Source organism: Beta vulgaris, chromosome 3, assembly GCF_026745355.1.
Source record: "Beta vulgaris subsp. vulgaris cultivar EL10 chromosome 3, EL10.2, whole genome shotgun sequence".
Lineage (NCBI taxonomy): Eukaryota > Viridiplantae > Streptophyta > Magnoliopsida > Caryophyllales > Amaranthaceae > Beta > Beta vulgaris.
In genome coordinates, this window is record NC_079204.1 from 40,441,671 (window position 1) to 40,462,739 (window position 21,069).

The following is a 21,069-nucleotide window of genomic DNA, read 5'->3' on the forward strand; positions in this document are numbered from 1 at the left end:
GTATTTGTTTTTTGATCCATATTAGCCACAAAGGCGGTACAATGTAGTATTTGTAGGTATATGAATATGCGAACATAATTCATATTTGTATAGTTTGTGATGCTAGACAGGAGGTGATGAGTCTAACCTAGTTGGTTTGTTCCTTCTTGTCTATGCTTAGGTTGTTTGGTTGGTTGTTTGGTGTGAATATATACTTTTATACTTAGCCAAAAAAAAAACATAATTCATATTATATGATATTTGCTTCTTTTTAAAATCAGTAAAATATTTCTTTTAAAAAACTCTCAAAAGGCATGTTTTACTTATTAAAAAAGGAAGAAGATGTACATTGCTTTCAATTTCTTTTAGAATATTCAAGCATATCATGCGTCTCTTTTGAAAACTTATGCCTTTGAAGTTTGATCTACAAAATCGTCCTTGTTTAAAAAAATATAGGCCATAGCTTTATCCAATACGATAACTAACAACATACATGTACAACAAATAAAGCCAGAAATGATGATAGTTTATGATAAGGTTTGTTCATGCACTAGTAGAAAACTGATAATTTGCGTCTCTCTATTTGCGTCGAACAAAATAACAAGTGACGCAAATATTCAGGAACAGGTGATTTGCGTTGGATCTTAGTAAATATCTGACGCAAATAACCAAAGAAAATGAATAAAAAGAGGATTTGCGTCGAACTTGCACATAGGTGCGACGCAGATGAATAAAGGGAAGGATTTAGATCCAACAATGTGTGTCGGACGTGCATCTAGGCACGACGCATATGCTTAAAGTGCAATTTGTATTCATCAAATGTGCGTTGGACTTTATGTGGAGTGCAATGGCAGATGATGGCTCAGTTGCAAATAAAATATGACTAAAATGTAGGCCCAGATCTGTTTTGTGTAGAGTGTGCTTCCTTCCTTTTCATTAAACCCTACCAATTTTCCTTCCTCACAGCCGTCACTCATCTCTCTCTCCCTCTCCCTTTCCCTCTTCCTCTCCATCTCCATCTCCATCTCCCTCTCCCTCTCCTTCTATCTTTCCCATTTTTCTTCCATCAAATAATGAAATCTTCTAATACTGATCGAATTCATCTCAAGTACTAAAATAGTAATGCCGGAAAATCAAATTCTTCGAGATTTCTTGCATGTTTGTTGTTGTCGGTTTACACTGGTGTTCATCACGGGTTCACCCTCACTGCCGCGGTGTTTCTCGACAAGGAAAACATCGAAGTTCAATGGGATTTCGTGTTTGTTTTAGGGATCTATTCAAATTTAAGGTTATGTTTTTTAGTTTTGATTTACGATTTTAAGCATTCGATGAACATTAATTTGTTCCGGCATTAAAGTCATTTAAAGTACAAGTACATTACATGATCGACCATGCATGTATGTATGGCTATTGCATATGTATAAGTATTAACATAAGGAAACATGCATAATTAAAAATTTACAAAGGGCCGGTTGCAGTACCATATGAAGAATTCAAAATTTCAAGACGCTGCGACTTACATAATATGATGACAACAATTTTGACAGGCCAAGACAAAGTGGCGAATTGACATACCTCTTTTTTTTAGACTTGGAACAAAAGGTCAAATTTGCAATAAACATGGGACGATTAGACTACGCAGGAATGGTGCACCAAGCGCAAATAAATGCGTTTGGCACAATGCTCCCCGACATACGTATTGGTAATTTGATGAGAGTTCAGACGAAAATGATGATATATTTTAGGCGCCAAATTGTAGGTGCGAGTTTTTAGGCGCAAATAAATATCAACTTGTTAATAGAATAACAAAATATCAACATGTTAACAAAATATCGGCAGACAAAAATTGCAATCACACATAAATGTCAGGTAACATGGATGTAAGAGTTCTCAACCTAAAGTCCAGTTCAACATTCAACTATTGGTCAGGTTTAGGTTAAGGCAGAAAGGGTCCATAACTAAGAGATTGATCACATGCTTCGTACGTGTGCTTAAAAAGGTATCCATGTGTAAGACGCACTCCAGTTCTCATGTCAGGAACAAGAACAATGTCATGGTTGGTTAGGTTTGCTTACAATTAGATCCAACACTATCACTCAGGAAACATTTTGGAAAGACAAAGCGCAAACCCCCCGGGGTGACCTCACACATAGAGCATGTGCTAATGAGTAAAGGTAAATTGTCCTTATGATTGCTGAACAATGATCATGCATATGCAAAACAATATATTATTCAAAGGTATAAGGAGAATGAATCGTATTTTTTAAGTTTCACCCGCTCATTTAAAAAACTGATTTTTAAAATCATCCTCACCAATGAAGTCGTCAAATTTTAGGCGTGGATTTTTACTTTCCGCCTACGCCGATGTGAGCGCGTTTATTTGACTACTCTGTTGTTAAGGTTTTATTGAAAATATAAACCTAATTGGATATTGAAATTGTAGGGATATCTTAGGGACTAGTCCAATTTAGATTTTCCCTTCTAGACTCCATAGATGGTCAGGAACCAAAAGTTCGGTTCGGTGGTGAAGGTACAACCCAGTCAGGGATCATGTTGTCTATTGTTGGCCTATACTGAATATCGACTCATTATCGATTTTATGCCAAGGAATAATCACATAATATTTTTAAGCACACTATAAATATTTAGTCTAGGTTGGTTCATAAAACATATAGAAGACTAATTTTTTAGTGGTATGTTATTATGCAATCAAATTACAAGGTTCATAGCAGGTTGTCCAAATTATTTGAATTAGTTAGAATAGTTCCTTAAGTCTTGATTAACAATAAATACGAGGTGATAGATATTGCAATCAGCTATAAAAATAAATATCTTCATGAAAAGAAATAAAAATAAGAAAATAAAATATTGCAGGGAGTTAGTATAATACTTATAGTTGCGGGAATATATTAACAATCTACATCATAAATATAATGACGATAACTTCAAGAAAATAATAATAATGAATAACGAGATAAATAAAGTTTATTGATTTATTTGACCTAAGAAATTATACCACCGTGCGAGATCGTTAATTTGTACGATTCTTGGGTTGAATAGTTGTAGAGTCGCTAAAATAGGATTTTGTTTTGTTTCCTAATATGTGATAAGGTGCATGATTTTTTGCAGGAGTATACAGATGATTTATATGGCAGGTGGAAGAACTAGAGGGGTTAGTCGCATGTTATAGGATTAAGTAGGAGAATTTGGTGATATGCGATGTATGTTGTGCGTGGGGTTTATGGCCGGTGAATGATGATGGATGATGCTAGGTGATGATGAATATCAATAAGTAGGTATGGTATTAGGTATCCCCCTTCTTCTTCTTTGCTCTCAATTTCGCGTCCAATTCCTAGATTTTGAGTCATTTAACCCCAAATTATTTTTGAACATGACTATATAAGGTATCATAAAAGTTGTGTGTAGGTTTTTAGGCTTCACTTTATTGTTGGTTAAATTTCTGGAACGTAAAGGTCATTTTAAGCCTATTTGGCCATTTTACGTCCAATGCTTAGATTTTGAGTCATTTAACCCCAATTTCTATTTGAATATGACTATATAAGGTATAATATAATTAGTGTGTAGATTTTTAACCTTGAATTTATTGTTGGTTGGATTTCTGGAATGTAAATGTCATTTTAGGCCTATTTAGCCATTTCGTGTCCAATTCTTAGATTTTTAGTCATTTAACCCCAATTTCTTTTTGATTATGGGTATATAAGGTATAATATAACTTTTGCATTCCCGATAATTTCTCTCTTATCCTTATGTAGATTATCTTGAAGGAAAAAGAGATAACTGGTGAGTTCACTCCTAAAGCACACATCGATGTATTAAACGAAAAGGGGCATAGGAGGTGTCCTCCTTGGTTCGAGAAAGGTATATGGTGATTAATACACCATAGCGACAAATCAAGTGTAAGTAGTGTGAATTCGGCAGCTTTAGATGTGGAGTCTATCAAGGTTGTAATTCGGGAGGAGATGACACATAACTTCAACGCCATATTGGAGCAAATGGGTTTATCATCCACTTCTGTATTGAAGAAGGGTAGTGTTATGATTCCATAGCCAACCGGTGATCCACAAGCATCCGATGGTTAAATGATACCTTTAACTAAGCCATCTCCAGAACCCGGGTTGAAGGTAATCACTTAATCCCTTTGCTTTGCTAAACAACTATTGTTCTTAAATGCATGAAATTCTTGCTATAATAATGTTATTTCATAGACTAACTAATATAAATGGAGTTTTTTTTAAGGAGGAGGCCGCATGCTAACTATTAGCTCGAGGAGATGGTTCTGATTGGTTCATTCTAATAGCCTATGGTTATACACAATCCCCTAGTGACCGAGTACGATTGCGTAATCAGTTAGTGGACGATAATAACTATGTGGTCACCCTCAATGAAATTGTTTCTGGTTTTCAAGAATTAATTCTTTTGCTATCGAAGCCAGAAGTTAATCTACATTTACTGAGCCATGCAATTGATAGTTATGTTCTATGGCCGCGTGCATTGGTGCGGTTTCAGATGAGGTACAATGATTAACATACATATATATGCGTCTTTTGTTTTATATTCCCTATGATAGTTATTAATATCTTTACGTTTAACTAATTACTAGGTTTCTGGGAAGGCTAGTTCATATGACAGGATGGCAATGAAGGCATGTTTACCTGATAAGAAGGCAAGTCTACGTGATGAAGGTGAAGAAAATGTGTTGAAGGCAAATGTTTTATGTGTAGAGATTCCACTTATTCTCGAGCCAGAGGTGTTGTGAGGCCTTACTATTCAATGCTTTTAGCTACATGAGTGCGCTAGTGATTTATCCGATGATAGCACAATAGAGGTTCCTTTGGGGGTGCAACAATTCCATTATTTTGAGGAGTCATCGACATTCAGTTCTATGGTCGATATTAAAGAATTCTTATGTGGGGTTGAATAAATCCATGATACAAACTTTCATGAGGTAATACATAATAAGTATATATGTTTGATAAGTTTTCAATTCAGCTTCTATCATAAGTAAGTTTACTTTTAATAATTATGATTTCTATGGTCATTATATGATGAATTTCTTGGAACATCAAGTGAGTCAATAATGTTTGGTTGGTTATGTCCAAACATACTACGAGATGACAATTGCTTAAAAAACAAAGTCGAAGTGAAAGATTACATCGATATGAGTTTCAAATAAAGCATCATCTCGTTTAGGAGTTTATCAGATCATTCTTGTTCCGTATATTGAAAAGTATGTTTGTTAAACCCACTTTACTTCTATTATTCGATAATTAAGTTCACCAATTAATTGTTCTATGATTAATAACAATATTTCCTAGTCGTTGTAGCTTTCCTTGTCTACCACCTTGATTTTTTGCGTTGACAACCACCACGGTCCTTACTAATCAAATCATTGTTAAATAGGTAGTCTAACTGGAACTAAATATATACGTACTTATTAATATTACACATTATTCATATATATAAACATCACATGATCTTATGATGATGCATTATCGTAGTGTGATGAAGCATAATAGTGGATGAAAACTTCGAGTGCCAAAAGCTCCTGTTTGGATATCAGTCGAGGTAATATGACTAATTTGCTTGTGCTTATGTAGAAACATTTTTCACTACATACTTATACATATCTAACATGAATGTCGTTGGATGCATGTTTTGGTGAATTTTAGTGTCCGCAACAAGATAATGGAGTTGAATGTGGCTATTACGTGCTGAGGTACATGTTCAATATCGTCAATCATTGCACTAACATCGATGATCTTCAAAAGCTATGAACTTATTAGTATGTTAGTTTAGATTAGATCGATGGGTAATAGTTAATTGCTTTAGAAACCAAAGTTAGGGGTGTTCACAAAAAATCGAAACCGAAATCCCGTACCGAAAACCCGAAAAACCGGTTAAAATGGGCGGTTATCGAACCGGGAAAATTGGGATTGAACGGTTCGGTTACCGAACCGGTAAAAATAACGATTAAATGGTACGGTTACGGTTATGATTTTTTATAAAACGGTTAACCGAAAAGCCGGATAAATATATTTATTATTATTATTATTTAATTTTTTAGAATAATTATATTAATTATTTTTTTTTTTATTAAAGACATTAATTATAAAGTGTAGACATGTAGTCTGTGACTTCACTTCTTGTCACTGGTAACTTGCCTAAGGCTAAGAGAATTAGAGCCTAAGAGGAGTAGAGGAATATGTATTTCATTAAGCAGTAAGCTATCAGTGTGCTCCAAAATAATGAAGACTCCTTAGCTAAGCCTCTAAGCAAGTAAGCAGTAAGCACTACTACACTAGCAGCATCCACGCCATCCAGCATCACTGAGTTCTCACTGTCAAGTGTGTGGCAGACTGGCAGTGTGCTCAACATGTAATAGTTTAATGTCTTTGTGCTTGTTTTTTCTTAGAACTTTGAAATATGTATTTCATTGTATCGTAATATTTTATGGTGTGGAATGTTTTTAACGATAATTGTCTTTTATAGATAATTTTGGTATGAATGGTATATTATTTAGGTTGAGAAAAAATTAAAATCGAATATATAAAATAAGTAAACTGATTTGATAAAACTTGAGTAACGGTTAATGGTTAACCGGAAAACCGTACCGAAAAACCGGTTAACCGTTTATGCGATTACCGGTTTGAACGGTTACGGTTACGGTTCGCAAATATGGCGGACCGATACTTCCTGTTACCGTCCCGAAATTTTATTTCGGTACGGTTAACCACCCATGAACACCCCTAACCAAAGTAGCACATATTCCCAGAAAATAATCACACTCTACCCTAAAACATGGTACTTTATTGTTGGTAGAATTTCGGGAATGAAAAGGTCATTTTAGGCCGATTTTCGTCTTTTCGCATCCAATTATTAGAATTTACGTCACTCCAAATTATTTTTGAATATGACAATATAAGGTATAATAAACTAGCGGGTAGATTTTTAGGCTTGCATTTGTTGTTGGTTGAATTTCGGGAACGAAAAGGTCATTATAGACCAGTTTTCGCCTTTTCGCGTCCATTATTAGATTTTGAGTCATTTAACTCCAAATTATTTTTTGAATATGACAATATAAGGTATAATATAACTAGTGTGTAGATTTTTAGGCTTACATTTATTGTTGGTTGAATTTTGGGAACGAAGAGGTCATTTTAGGCCTATTTTCACCTTTTCACGTCCAATTATTAGATTTTGAGTCATTTAACTCCAAATTACATTTTAATATGACAATATAAGGTATAATATAACTAGTGTATATATTTTTAGGCTTGCATTTGTTGTTAGTTGAATTTCGGGAAGGTATATGTAATTTTTAGAACTATTAACTAAGGTAAAATGATTGAATTCTTATATTATGTTATTTATTCCTTGGTTGTTTTGCAATGTTTATATAAATAACACACCAAGTTTAAGGCCTTCACCATGGAGGAATTACATGAAGTTCGGGATAAGTTAGCGACCTAGCTACCTTTATGAGGATTGCTTATTATACATTTAGGGAGGATTTTGCGATATAATTAGCTAGATCTAGTTCGTATTTTCTTTGTTGTATAGTTTTTACCTAATTAATATGTTGGTATTTTATCAATTCTATGTACACTAATTATACATAATTAAAATATATTAAAGTTAATTAAGTTGAAAAACTTGTGATGTATATGTTGCATTTCGTTTATTTTTATTTTTTTTTTGTAGAAGGGAGGTGTTGGGCTGGGGGAGATGCCACGGTGGGTGCATGGCTAGGGTTCTTGAAGGGGGTGCTAGGTTGGGCTTGGGGGGCTGGCAGGCGATGTTGGGCTGGGCTAAGGGGTTGGCGGGGTGATGCTGTCAGCAGGGGGTGCAAGGGCTAGCAGCAAGGGAATGGCAGGAGGTTTGTTGGGGAGTGGGTGGGGGTGGCATGGGCTGGGTGTTGGGCTGGGCTGCGGGGGCTCGCAGCAAGCATGGCTGGCAGAGGCGTGATGGGCTGCTGGTAGGGGTGCGGGGGTGCTGGGCTGCTGGTAGGGGTGTGGGGGGTGCTAGGCTGCTAGCAAGGGGGTGTGGGTTTGCTAGGCTGCTAGTAGTTTTTTTGAAAAACAAATTACGAAAATAAAAGGGTGTGGTTTTGGGCATAGACTGCCGCCCTTCCATATTTGAAGGGTTGCGGTCAATGCCTAAAACTGCAACCTTTCATTTTTGTCGAAGGGCTGTCGGCCAAAAACGCTGCTATTAAATTGTTTTGACCGAAGTCCTTGTGTTTTTTTTCACTAGTGAAGATATGAAAAATATTAAGAACTTGTTGCGCCATGGTAAACAACCACTACCTTAAAAACGAGATTCGATGCAACCGGATGCACAATTGTACTCATCGATTCGTTCCATAAGGTTTACACAACTCTCAACACACAATGGCACTCTTGGGTGTGAGATGGAGTCCCTATAACTTATGCCCAAACGAGATGAAGAAAGGAAGAAGAAAAAGGAATAGAAAAGGGTCTCTAAAGATCAGAAAAATGGAACACATCTATAAGAGAAGAGAAAAGAAGTAACATCCCAAAGTAATCAAAGGACTCCAAGGAACCCAATTATCAAAGTAAACGAATTAAACTCATAGAAATAAAGGATTGAAACTCCAATCCTCAAGAGGAATGATGGACTAGAATAATCCCCATTGAAAGGATGATAATCATTGTTAAACCACATAATTAAGGAGAGGTTACAAAAGGGATCCTAGGAAATAATGAAACAAAACCGAAAAACATAAATATTGGCCTTCGCCCTATCAGGTCGGGCGAGCCCCGCTCGACCGGACCCGAGACAAAAAACCTAAAACTCACAAAGGTCGCCCGACCGGGAGAACCACGCTCGAACAGGAACCAACAGCGAGTCACTCGCCCGATCGGCAGCCTCCATCGATCCAATCGGGCGCCCCCTTTTTCCCTGTTTTTCCATCTTTAATTCCATTGATTCCCCACTAAAGATGAGAAAAACATATAAAAAAGAGAAAGGAAATTTCTAGGCATTAGAGGAGATTAATACATAACATTCGGTGTTACATTTAAGTAACTTGAAAACAGATGTTTAGTTAAGTGGTACAATGATTTACAAGCCCAAGAGTGGACAAATCTTAAAACCCTTAAAACTTTTTATCAAAGAGTGGACTAGCCTTGAAACTCTAGGATTTAAGTCACACCCCCACCACTTATATACATCATTCCAACACTAGTGGAAAAAACCCTATCTGTCACTTAGTAACATATGCGGTCCTCTTACAAAATCGCATCAGAAAATTAATTAAAAAAAATAGGAAGAAAATCTGATGCGTTCCTCTTGTGGAGCGCATCAGATTAAAAATATGATGCAATTTTTTTGAAAATCTGATGCGCTTCTTAGGACCACATCAGATCTTCTTATTTTTTAAAAAAAAAACCGGTAACCACTCAATCCTTAGCCCTTGAACCATTTACTTTCACCATAATCCCAACCCATCCCACTCAACTCACTCAAACCCTAATCCTCTCCCCTATCTCCTTACTCAACTCAACCTCTCCCCTCTCTCCTCACTCCACCCACACGGCGCCCCCTCTCTCTCTCACTCAACTCCCCTCTTCCCTCCTGTCTCTCTTCTTCCCTCCTCCCTCTCAAACCCACGACACCTACAAACCCACGAACGAACGAGGGAAGCCTAGCCACACACAAAAGACACCGCGACTGGAAGGGTGTTAGCCAACTCAACCTCGAAGGAACCCAAAAACGAACGAATCCGTATGAGCCTTCACGAACCCACGAATGAACCAATGAATCTGCACGAGTTTGTACCAGTCGAAGATGAAGACGAATTGGGGACGAAACGAACGTCGAAGGCAAAGCACAAAAATTTAGTCGAATCTAGAAAGTTTTTTTTTGTTTTTTTCGTTTTATTTTCGGTAATTTCATTTCATATTAGATGAAAATATCGTTTTATTTCGTTTTATATTAGACGAAATTTTCGTTTATTTTCAGTAATTTATATTTTTAGTTAGATGTAGTTCGTTTTATTTTGTAATTTTCCTTTAGTTTATGTAATTTATTTTAGTTAGATTAAGTTTTTTTTATTTTCGTTCATTTTTATATGTATTGTTATTTAGTTAGATTTAGTTTAGGTAATTTATATAATTTTCCTATGTATTATTGTTGTATATATACACAAGCTGCAATGTTGCTTTGTTGGATTTGGTCCTGTTTTGTTGCTGCAGACCTGTAGTGCAAAGCAGGTTATTTAAATAAAATTTCATGACCCAAAATCTGATGCGGTCACTCCAAAATTGCATCAGTAAGTGAGAAACTGATGCGGTTGTGGACCGCATCAGTTTGTCGTTCATAACTGCTGCGAGCCCATCTGATGCGGACCAAAACCACATCAGTAAGCCCGATTTTGACCACATCAGATGGACTTTTTTCCACTAGTGCAAAGATCTTGTAAACTCAGCAAATTAAACGCGTTTTAAGTCATGCATTTACCTTAGTTTTCATGGAAGCTCTAGGAAACCGCCCAAGTTTCCATAGAAGATGGCGAGTCTTCACAACCATATAGGTGAATTCCTTGTGCTTCTTAATGGCACAACACATCTCTTAGGATTCATTAAGAGATTAAACAAACTCAACCTCCCACAGAAATTATAACGGCAGATTTCTTAAATGCTTAGCTAGAGCACCTACCATGTAAGTAAAATCCATTAAGAATTCTCAATGAATTCATCCTACTATAAGCATTACAACATAAAATGCCATAGGGATGTAATATAAGTAATGCTAGTTATATACACTACGTGGGCTTAAGCCTCGTCCCCCTCGACGAATCAAGAACTTGTTTCCTTGCCAACCCCGACCCTTAGTCAAAGGATCTGCCAAATTCCTTTTGGACCTTACATAGCTCAAAACAATAACTCCACTATTGAGTAGTTGTCTCGTCGAACTATGTATAAGGCGTATGTGCCTCTTCTTACCATTATAATTGTTATTGATATCTACACGAATTGCAGCTTGAGAATCAAAATGCAAAGATACGGGGGAAATCTCCCCCCCCCCCCACATTGGAATGTGGGCAAGAAGACTTCTTAGTCAATTCGCTTCTTGACCTGCCAACTCAAGAGCAATGAATTCAGATTCCATGGTGGAGCGAGCTAAACATGATTGTTCTGAGGACTTCCATGATATAGCACCTCCACCCAACATAAATACATAACCACTAGTAGTGACTACCTCATCATTATCAGATACCCAATTAGCATCACAAAAACCTTCCAAGACATTAGGAAATCGATTAAAATGCAAACCAATTTTCATGGTGCCCTTAAGATACCTTAGCAACCTATAAAATGCATTCTAATGTTCACTACTAGGATTATGAGTATAAAGACTTAATCTACTTACCGCATAAGCAATATTGGGACGTGTACAGTTCATCAAAAACATCACACTCCCTATTACCTTAGCATTGCTCTTGAGACACATTAGGACCCTTGCTCTTCAAGAGTTATACGCTTGCATCATATGGAGTCTTACATGGCTCCACATCATAGAAATTGAACTTGTTCAAGATTTTCTCCACACAGTGAGATTGATTCATTAAGAAACCATCTTTGAGCTTGGTCAACTGGATACCAAGGATCACATCGGCTTCACCTTAGTCCTTCATTTTCAAACTTAGTAGAGAGAAAATCTTTAGTGTTATTTATATCCTTAATGTTGGTATAGTAATAAGCATGTCATCAGCATAGAGACAAGTAATAACACAAGAGTAATCCAACACTTTAGAATATACACAAGAGTCAGAAGAATTAGTCACAAAACCATCACTCCTAAGAGTACCATCAAACTTTCCATACCATTGCTTAGGAGCTTATTTAATCCTACAATGACTTCCTAAGCCTACACACCTTATGTTCTTAACCCTTAAACACAAAACCTTCTGGTTGAGTCATATAAATCTCTTCATCAAGATCACCATTAAAGAAAAGTTTTAACATCCATTTGATGAACCACTAAGTCATGAATTGCCCCTAAAGCAACCAAAGTTCTAATGGTGGCAATCTTAGTCATGGGTGAGTAAGTATCAAAAAAGTATATTCCCTCTTTTTGAGTGAAACCTCTAATAACAACTCTAACCTTAAACTTATCAATAGAGCCATTGGGTTTCTTCTTCTTGGCAAAGATCCATTTGCAACTTATGGGTTTAGACCCTTTAGGCAAATCACATAAGTCCCAAGTATGATTAGACATGATTGAATCTAATTCACTTTCAATGGCCTCTTTCTAGAAACTAACATCTATGGATTTCAAAGCTTCACTATAAGTCTTTGGGTCTTCTTCTAAGAGAAACAAAGAAACCACATTTTCACTCAAACAATTCACATCAAAATTCTCAATAAGAAAAGTGGTCAAGAAATCAGATCCAAATGTAGTCTCTACTCTAACCCTCTTACTCTTCCTAGGTTGGACTCCATCCACTACCAAATGAAGAGGGGGAAGATCACTAAAACTCAACAAAGAAACACCCAAGGACACTTCAACACTTGACTCATTCATATGCATAGATGATGATGATTTCAAAGGGAAAGTATGCTCAAAGAAAACTGCATCTCTAGATTCACAAATAGAGTAATCACTCAAAATCATAGATCTATATGCGGCACTATCATGAGCATAACCAATAAACACACAATCAAAAGCTTTAGACCTAATAGCTGTTTTCTTAAAATCTGGAAAAGCAACCTTAGCTAAGCACCCACACACTTTCAAAATATTCATGTTAGGTTTATAACCTTTTCAAAGTTCATAAGGTGTTTTATCCAATTTCTTATGGGGCACTTTATTGAGTACATAACAAGCAGATACAACCGCCTCTCCCCACATGTTGTCGGATAATCCAGAACTTAAAAGAATTTCATTCATATTTTGTTTTAAATTAAAGATCTATTTTTCCTTTCGGCAATACCATTTTGTTGTGGAGTGCAAGGGGGGCTTAGGTCATGGATGATTCCATTAGCTTCACAAAATTCTTTTAAGGACCATTTTCCATATTCACTACCTCGATCAGTTCTACCCCTTTTAATCTTAAGATCAAGTTGATTTTCAACCTCGGATTTATACTCTAAAAATGCACTTTCAACCTCATCCTTGGTTTTCAAAAGATAAACTTTAGTGAATCTTGAGAAATCATCAACAAACTTTATGTAGTAATTTTTCCTCCTTTACTAGTAGTGCAATCTCTAAAGTCCGCTAAATCTGAATGAATCAACTCTAGCAATTTAGTGATTTTTGATATAACTTGCTTGAATGGTTTCTTAGTATATTTGGCCTCAACACAAATAGGACATTAAGAGGCTTTGTCAATTTGGTCAAAAGAAATTGATTCCAAGTCCTTTAGCTTTTTCATGTAAGAAACATTTAAATTTCCTAATCAATTGTGCCAAACATCCATAGACTCAACAATATAAGTAAACGAAGTACTTTCATAATTATTCAAAACATTCATCATAAACAATCCTCCATGCACTAAGGTAACCTTTCCCTAAAAACTCTGCATTCTTAGTGACAACAATCTTGTCCGCCTCAAAGACAAGCTTTAAACCGACTTTGTTGAGAAGGGCACCCGAAACAAGATTCTTCCTAAGGGAGGGAACATACAAGACATTATTCAAAAACAAAGTTTTTTCGGAAGTGAGTTTAAGGTGAACCTTCCCTTTGCCAAGAACTCCAGCGGTGCTACTATTTCCCATGTAAACATGGTCTCCATCGGTAGCATCTTCAAAGTCTGTCATGAGAGCCTTGTTAGCACAAATATGTCTTGATGCTCCCGTGTCGAAGATCCATTACACCTTGTCTTCTACCAAGTTGGCTTCAACCACCACTGCGGCTATCACATCATCCTTTTCAACAAGATTGGCTTGGGGGGTACCATTGGAGTTGTTCTTGCGGTGGATACATTGAAAGGGATTGTGTCCTATCTTTCCACACACATAGCATGCTCCTTTGGTCTTTTGAATCTTATTCTTAAAAGTGAAGTTCCCTTTCTTTACTTTATTCTTGTTCTTACCTTTGAACTTGTTTCTAGCCATAGGATCACTAGATTCAACCAAGTTAGCTTTGGAAGAATTCAAAGAGAGAGAATCAAACTTATCTTTGAGGCGGTTTGCCTCCTTTGTCCTCATGTGACTAATAAGCTCTTGAAGGTTCATGTCCTCCTTCTTGTGCTTCAAGGACTTTCGGTAGTCATTCCATGAAGGTAGGAATTTCTCCAGAAGCACATTGGCTTGAAGAGTTTCACACATTTTCATTCCTTCACCAATGATATAGATGACTATGTCATACGTCATCTTAAAGTTAATCCGCTTACCAACAACATATTTTTTCTTACCGGCATCATCGGCTCCATACTTCTTTTGCAAAGTGTCCCAAATGGACTTGCTTGATTGATTAGTGATAAGGAGATCAAACAAGATTCCCCTCACATGATGGAGAATATGAGCTCGAACAAGCTTGTTGTCGTTCTCCTTCCAGGTCAATGCATCAGCCGCCTTCTTGAGGTCCTCTGCCGAAAGGGAGAGATCGGGGCTACCGCCTTGCTTGCTTAAATTGCTTGAATCACATCCTCATAGAGGACATAATCTAGTTCAAGTTGCTAAAAAAATCAACAATTTTTGTGACCATCTCTTGTAGTTTGTGCCATCAAGAGCCTCCAACTTAGAGATGTCGGGAATAGTCTTGTTCAATATTGGGTTAGCCAAAACAATCGACTTAATAATCTTGTTTCTAAATTGTTGTATTTGAAGGTTTTCAAGGTTAGAATGTAGAACAAGATATTAACGAATATTAAGAACTTATTGTGCAATGGTAAACAAACCACTGCCTTGAAAACGAAATTCGGTTCAACCGAGGTGCACAACTGTACTCACCAATTCGTTCTCTAAGGTTCACACACCTCTTAACACACAATGGAACTCTTGGTGTGAGATGGAGTCACTAGAACTTATGCCCAAAAGAATATGAAGAAAGGAAGAAGAGAGAGGAATAGAAAAGTGTCTCTCAAGATCAAAAAAATGGAACATATTTATAGGAGAAGAGAAAAGAAGTAACATTCCAAAGTAATCAAAAGACTCCAAGGAATCCAATGATCAAATTAATCCAATTAAACTCATAGAAATAAAGGATTGGAACTCTCGTCATCAAGAGGAATGATGAACTAGAATAATCCTCATTAAAAGGATGATAACCATCCTTAAATCACGTAATTATGGAGAGATTACAAAAGAGATCCAAGGAAATAATGAAACAAAATCGGAAAATGGTAATCAATATTAGCCTTCGCTCTATCGGATCGAAAAAGCCCCTCCCAATCAGGCCCGAGACGAAACAGCCAAAACTCATAAAGGTCACCCGAATGGACACCAACAACGAGTCGCTCGGCCAATCGGGCCCCCCCTTTTTCCCCATTTTTCCATCTTTAATTCCAACAGGTTTGATCAGGCGAGGCCATGAGGGAGACATGTTAGTAACTTTCACTATTAAAAATGCAAAAGTATTACGCCTAGTACAAACTAATAAAATTCAAGAAATAAATCTAAAGCACGAAGTATCCCAATTCAACTAATGAAAATAATCAACATCCATAATAAATTATATCAGGCAAAAAAAAAACCTAATATTTCAAATAGTAAAAATGGTAATCTTTCCTTGGTTAAGAAAAAATAACGACGGGAGGTGGAGTGCTGGATGGAAGGTAGTGAATCTGTGTAACACCCCGATAATTCTCTCTTTCTAGAAAATACTTTTCTAATAAACCTTAGAGAATTACCCAGGCATTATCGCCCGTGTCATAACGTAACGTTTCGGCTTACTCAGAATTTTGCAGCGGAAAACAACTTTATTAAAACTTATGAAATCAATAACAATATTTGAAACTAAAACACACCAACCTAAAAACTAATGTCTGAAAACACATGTTCCTACAAAAGCAACTTAAATTATCCTAGTAATACAATGAGTCTCTCCATTCCAGATTCCCAATGAGATGCATCTGCGAACCTGTAATGTCAATGCTTTCTCGACTCTGCTCACCCGAAGGATCATCACAGGATCAATAGTCAAAGCCATGATCACACACACAGACAAGCACGTAATCAACAAAGCTGAGTACTACATATCAGACATAAATAATCCTAACATGATACTACAACAATAACATGCAGGGATAAATAATAACATAACATAAATTAATATGCAGACAACTTTTACTGAACTAACTCTAATATTATTTCTTTCTTTAAATGGAATAGTTATTGGACGAGTTGTCTCAACCTGAAAATAGGAAATACGGTCATGACTCCGTAATCCAGAATGACCTGCGATATCGAGGAACCTTTGAACTAAAAGAGGGATGGTGATCAATCCATTCCTAGAAAAGCCATAGGCTACCACCATGTACTCCAACCCTTAGTGTCCAACTCTAGACGTGCACCAGTCTAAAGTCTATAACTTATTCTCGTTTCACTTTATGTTAATATATTTTATTACTTGTGTTGACACAACAAACAAGCAACACATAATAATACTCAAACAATCATAACAGAATCTCTTTTTATCTTTGGATTAACAAGTGATCACAACTCATCAACAAAACTCCTTTAACTCCTTTTTAACTTTACAACTTACTTGTTGAACCTAGCCAACAATAAACTTTACCTTTATATGGTAGAACTTGTAACTTACCAAATAAGGTCCACGGTCCTTATAAGATAATAAATAATACTCAAAGAATACATGTAAGACATGATTCACTTTAACTTATATTAATTCGTTCACGAATTAATAAATAAACTTGACTTATCTGCTTGCATCAACTTCCATACAAACATTTATAATCATAATCACTTCTAGATCACATGTGCACACAGGCATATAACATGTAAAAATAATTCAGTAATCATATATATGAACAAATAGAGTCCATACATGATACTAATAAATAAAATACTCTTAGAGCATGCTTCTAAATCACATAGCACGTAGACGATGTACGTACCTTGTTATAACCAATCGGTAGGCCACTTTTACTCGCTAAAAGTCTCCTACAACGAAATCTCCGCCTAGAAAATAAAGTAATGAAAATAAATATCTCGAACTAAAAATTTACAGCAACTTTAAAACGATCAAAACCCCCTTAAACGTGTTTTAAAATCGTTTTTAGTACCAAACTTTCGTTATTTTTAATCCCTAGTATAGTACAACTATTCTAGTGATTAAAAATTCTTTAAAACTCTCTAAATACTTATTTTCTGAAATTACAGCACTTATAATATTTAATAAATCTTCTGAAAATATATTCAATATATATATAATTATATACTAACAAATCTCATGATTTATACTTTATATATATAGTTTCTAGAATTAAAAACCCTAAAAACTATAAATTTCATGATAAAAACTAAAATAAACTTACATAATAAATCTGAAATTTATTATAATAATACTGATTACCGAAATATATGTGCATATAAAACAGTAATTTAATTTCCATATAATAATAATAAAATAACATAAAAACTATACTTTAATGGAATCTTGAGAGGAAGAAAAGAAAACAACAACAATATGGAAGGAAAGAACGCCGGCAGCACAGCAGCCACGAAACAAGATCGGCGGTGGTGTTTCGATCTTGAGAAGTATTGCGTGACGTTTCTTGTTGAACAAGAAACGTTACTTGAAGAAGAAGAAACAATTTTGAGAGAGAAAAGGACGAATGGCGCACAAGAGGAGAGAGAAAAGTCGAGTAGAGGGAGAAGAGAATACGTGAGGTTTAGGAGAAAATAAGTGTTAGGGTGAAATAATTGGGTTTTTAGGATATTTATATAAAGGCTTTTACTTGTGGGCTTAGGAAAAGAGATTTTAATTAATGAAACTTGATGACTAATAAGATGGGCTATTAAGACTTTAGTCATCAAATGACTCTTTCCCTTTTTATCACTTTTTGGGCTTTCGATTCCATTAAACTTCCTTTTAATATTCTTAATATTTAAAACTCTTATTAAAACATGCTTAATTAAAATATTTCAAATTTTATTAAGCTATGAAAAATAATTTCAGTTGACTTTTAAAATAGTCAACCCTTTTTAAAAGTCAAATCATTTTCCAAACTCATTTGGATTTAAATATAACTACATAAATACTTTAATATATTTATGAAAATTCTTTAAAATTGTGAGGGATTACAATCTGGTTTTGAGAGGACGGAGAAAGATTGTCATTCTCTTTTTAGTGCCAATCAACTTTTTTATTGATTTTATTTAAAGTTAACACAGTAAGGTTTTGAGTGAATGAAGTGCGATTTTTACAACTTGAGTAAGTAAATTGTAACTTTGTGCAAAGTTTAGTACTCATTTATATGCTTAACTCGATTTCATCTTTAGTATGTTGAGTTGATTGAAGTTTGGGGAAGAAGTCGTCGAGAAATGACCCTTTTCGATTGATGATCAAAGCTCATCTTCATCAACTTTTTTTACTTTTTGATTAGAGAGTGGCAGGTGAGCAAGAGCAAAAGGCACTAATCATAGGGATCTTTGAATGAATCAAATAATTTTCTTGATTTAATAGCTTTTAGAAGTGTTCTTTTTAATGTATATCCATTTATTCATAAAAACCCTAATTAATGTATTGGTAACCTGTTAGTTCAACTGGAATTTACTTCAACCCTAATAAAAGGTACAAAAACCCCTTAGTTCATTAAAGTATTTTTTTTTTACATTGAAAAATAACTCTATTTAATTTTGAACGTGCGTGTAACCCTTATTATTTTTAATTTTATTTTATCATATGACTAACCTGTTACTCTTATTATTTGTAATCTTATTTTATCATACAAGTAACCGGCCTCATATATTATTTCAAATAACCCCTTTATACTATAAAAATAACCTCATTAGCTCATAAAAAGTAACCCTCATATATTTTTTGTATAAGTAACCCTATTAAACTGTGGCAAGTAACCCCATGAGTTCACAAAAAGTAACCCATTTAACATTATGAGTAACCCTCGCTATTTGTTCATATAATCTCATTATAAACTAAAAGTAATGTGATATATTCATAAAAAATTTCCTAAAAATTATTCCTATTTAATAAGTAACCCCATTTATTAGTTTAAGTTAGTTTTAAAAAAACCCAATTAGTTTAAGTTAGTTAAACAACATCTATACAAATATATTGAACCAAGCAGGAAGAGGAATTGGAGCAGCTCTTTGCCGAAAGGCGTTCCTGGACAAGGAACGGTGCCACGTGGCGCTAGTCTAAGGGAGTTTTAGTTCATGTTATTCATGTGAAATAAAAAAATTAGAAATTGTATAATATAGGTTTTGATCTCATGACCTCACAGTTCGTATACTAAAATTTAAACCGCTAGACTAAGTTGTATTTAGTGTTATCATTTTAAAGTACAATATTGATAAATGAAAATTTTCATTACTCGAAACATAACCTGGGCCTAAAAACTAGTTTGGGCTTTTAAATTGTGGCGTGGAAAACGCGTTGATTAATTAATACAAGCTATTCTCTATCTCTCTTACAACAGTTTTCTTTCTGTTGGTTTCATTTTCTCTCTCCTTTCTATCTCTCTTATTCTTCAATTTTAATAAAAGCTCAAAATACTGCATTATATTCCTACATTCAAGAATGGATGTTCCTCAAACTGATTGGTCGGAGCTGTCCCAAGATATGCTCGCTGAAATCGCCGGACGCCTGAGAAAAAGCAGCGAGTTTCATAGATTCGGAGCAGTTTGCAAGAACTGGCATTCTTCACTCTCCTTAATAACACAACCTAAAACCCTACCTCTCTTATCTTATTGCTTACCTATAAGGGATAATGCTGCCACATTCTGTCTGTCAGTTAATGCAGTCTATCTCCTCCGTCGGAAATCCCAAGAATCATCCGTAAACTCGGAAAGTTTTGTCATTACTGTCGAAGAATTCAACCGAGGTAAGCTCCGCTTTTTCCATCCGTTAACTAGAAATCAAGCACAAAACGGGTATAGGAGATTGTGTTTGTGCGATTTTCGTTGTTTCTTGATTGCTGGAGCGCTCATTTTAACAAAGACTTGTAAAAGAAGTGGCAGTACATCATACTATAAGACTCTTTCTTACTCATATCTTGATGAGTACAATAAGAAGCATATTATTATGATTTACTTCAACCCTTATTGCGGAAGAATTTATTGGGGGAGACATTTGTGCAAATGGGTGCGTCTTGTTTACGAGGGACAGTCGGAATTGGAAAATTGGCAATTTGATGATATTGTTTATTTTAAAGAGAAGCTTTTCGCGGTGGATTATTATGGGAGAGTTTATGTCTTTCAAAAAAACAACTGTACAAACGTTTTATGTGGTGAATGTATAGTGAGTGTGACTGATTCTATTTTTAGTGCCTCTGATAACGAATATCATAGCTGTTGGCGTGGGAAACTGGTGGTCGATTCTCTGTCCGGTGACGATACGTTATATCTAGTTCATAGGGGTATTCGTGGTAAAGAAACAGGCAAGATATGTCTTAACGTATACAAGCTGATCATGAATGAAAAGAGTTGCAAATGGGAGAAAGTTAATAGCATAGGCGATGATAAAGTATTGTTTGTTAGTGCTCATTGGTGTTTTTTTGCATCGACCGCTTATTTTCCGGCTTATAGAGGAAATTCTATATTCATGCTGAAAGGTGCCTTCGCTTTACAAGTTGGGTTTATATTACTTTATGAGGACTATTTTTTCCAAGGCACAAGCAAGGAGTTGGAAGTTGTAGTGTATCATTTAGAGGATGGACAGTTTGGGCCGATATCAGCTTATCCTAGATATTCTGACATACTATGGCCACCTCCACCATGGTTATGTACCAATGCTCCTCAATTGGAAGTTCAAAACAAAATTGGATGATCATTATGGTTTTGCAGTTATAGCATTTGGGTTAATTTGGAACAAAGGTTTATCTTGGGACTACATCAATGTAATAATATTGAACTAATGAGTAGTTTGAAGAGTCAATAAGTATTTGTAGGTATATGAATA

The 21,069-nt window shown here is 35.5% G+C and overlaps 1 protein-coding gene across 1 annotated transcript; it reads left to right on the top strand.

Annotated features, from left to right (window-relative positions):
• The first annotated feature begins 19,689 nt into the window (after positions 1 to 19,689).
• LOC104906545 (F-box protein SKIP23-like) lies at positions 19,690 to 20,937 on the top strand. Its single transcript, XM_010695314.2, has one exon. It carries the CDS (start codon positions 19,690 to 19,692, stop codon positions 20,935 to 20,937), a length of 1,248 nt encoding a protein of 415 aa, XP_010693616.2.
• Positions 20,938 to 21,069: the final 132 nt, after the last annotated feature.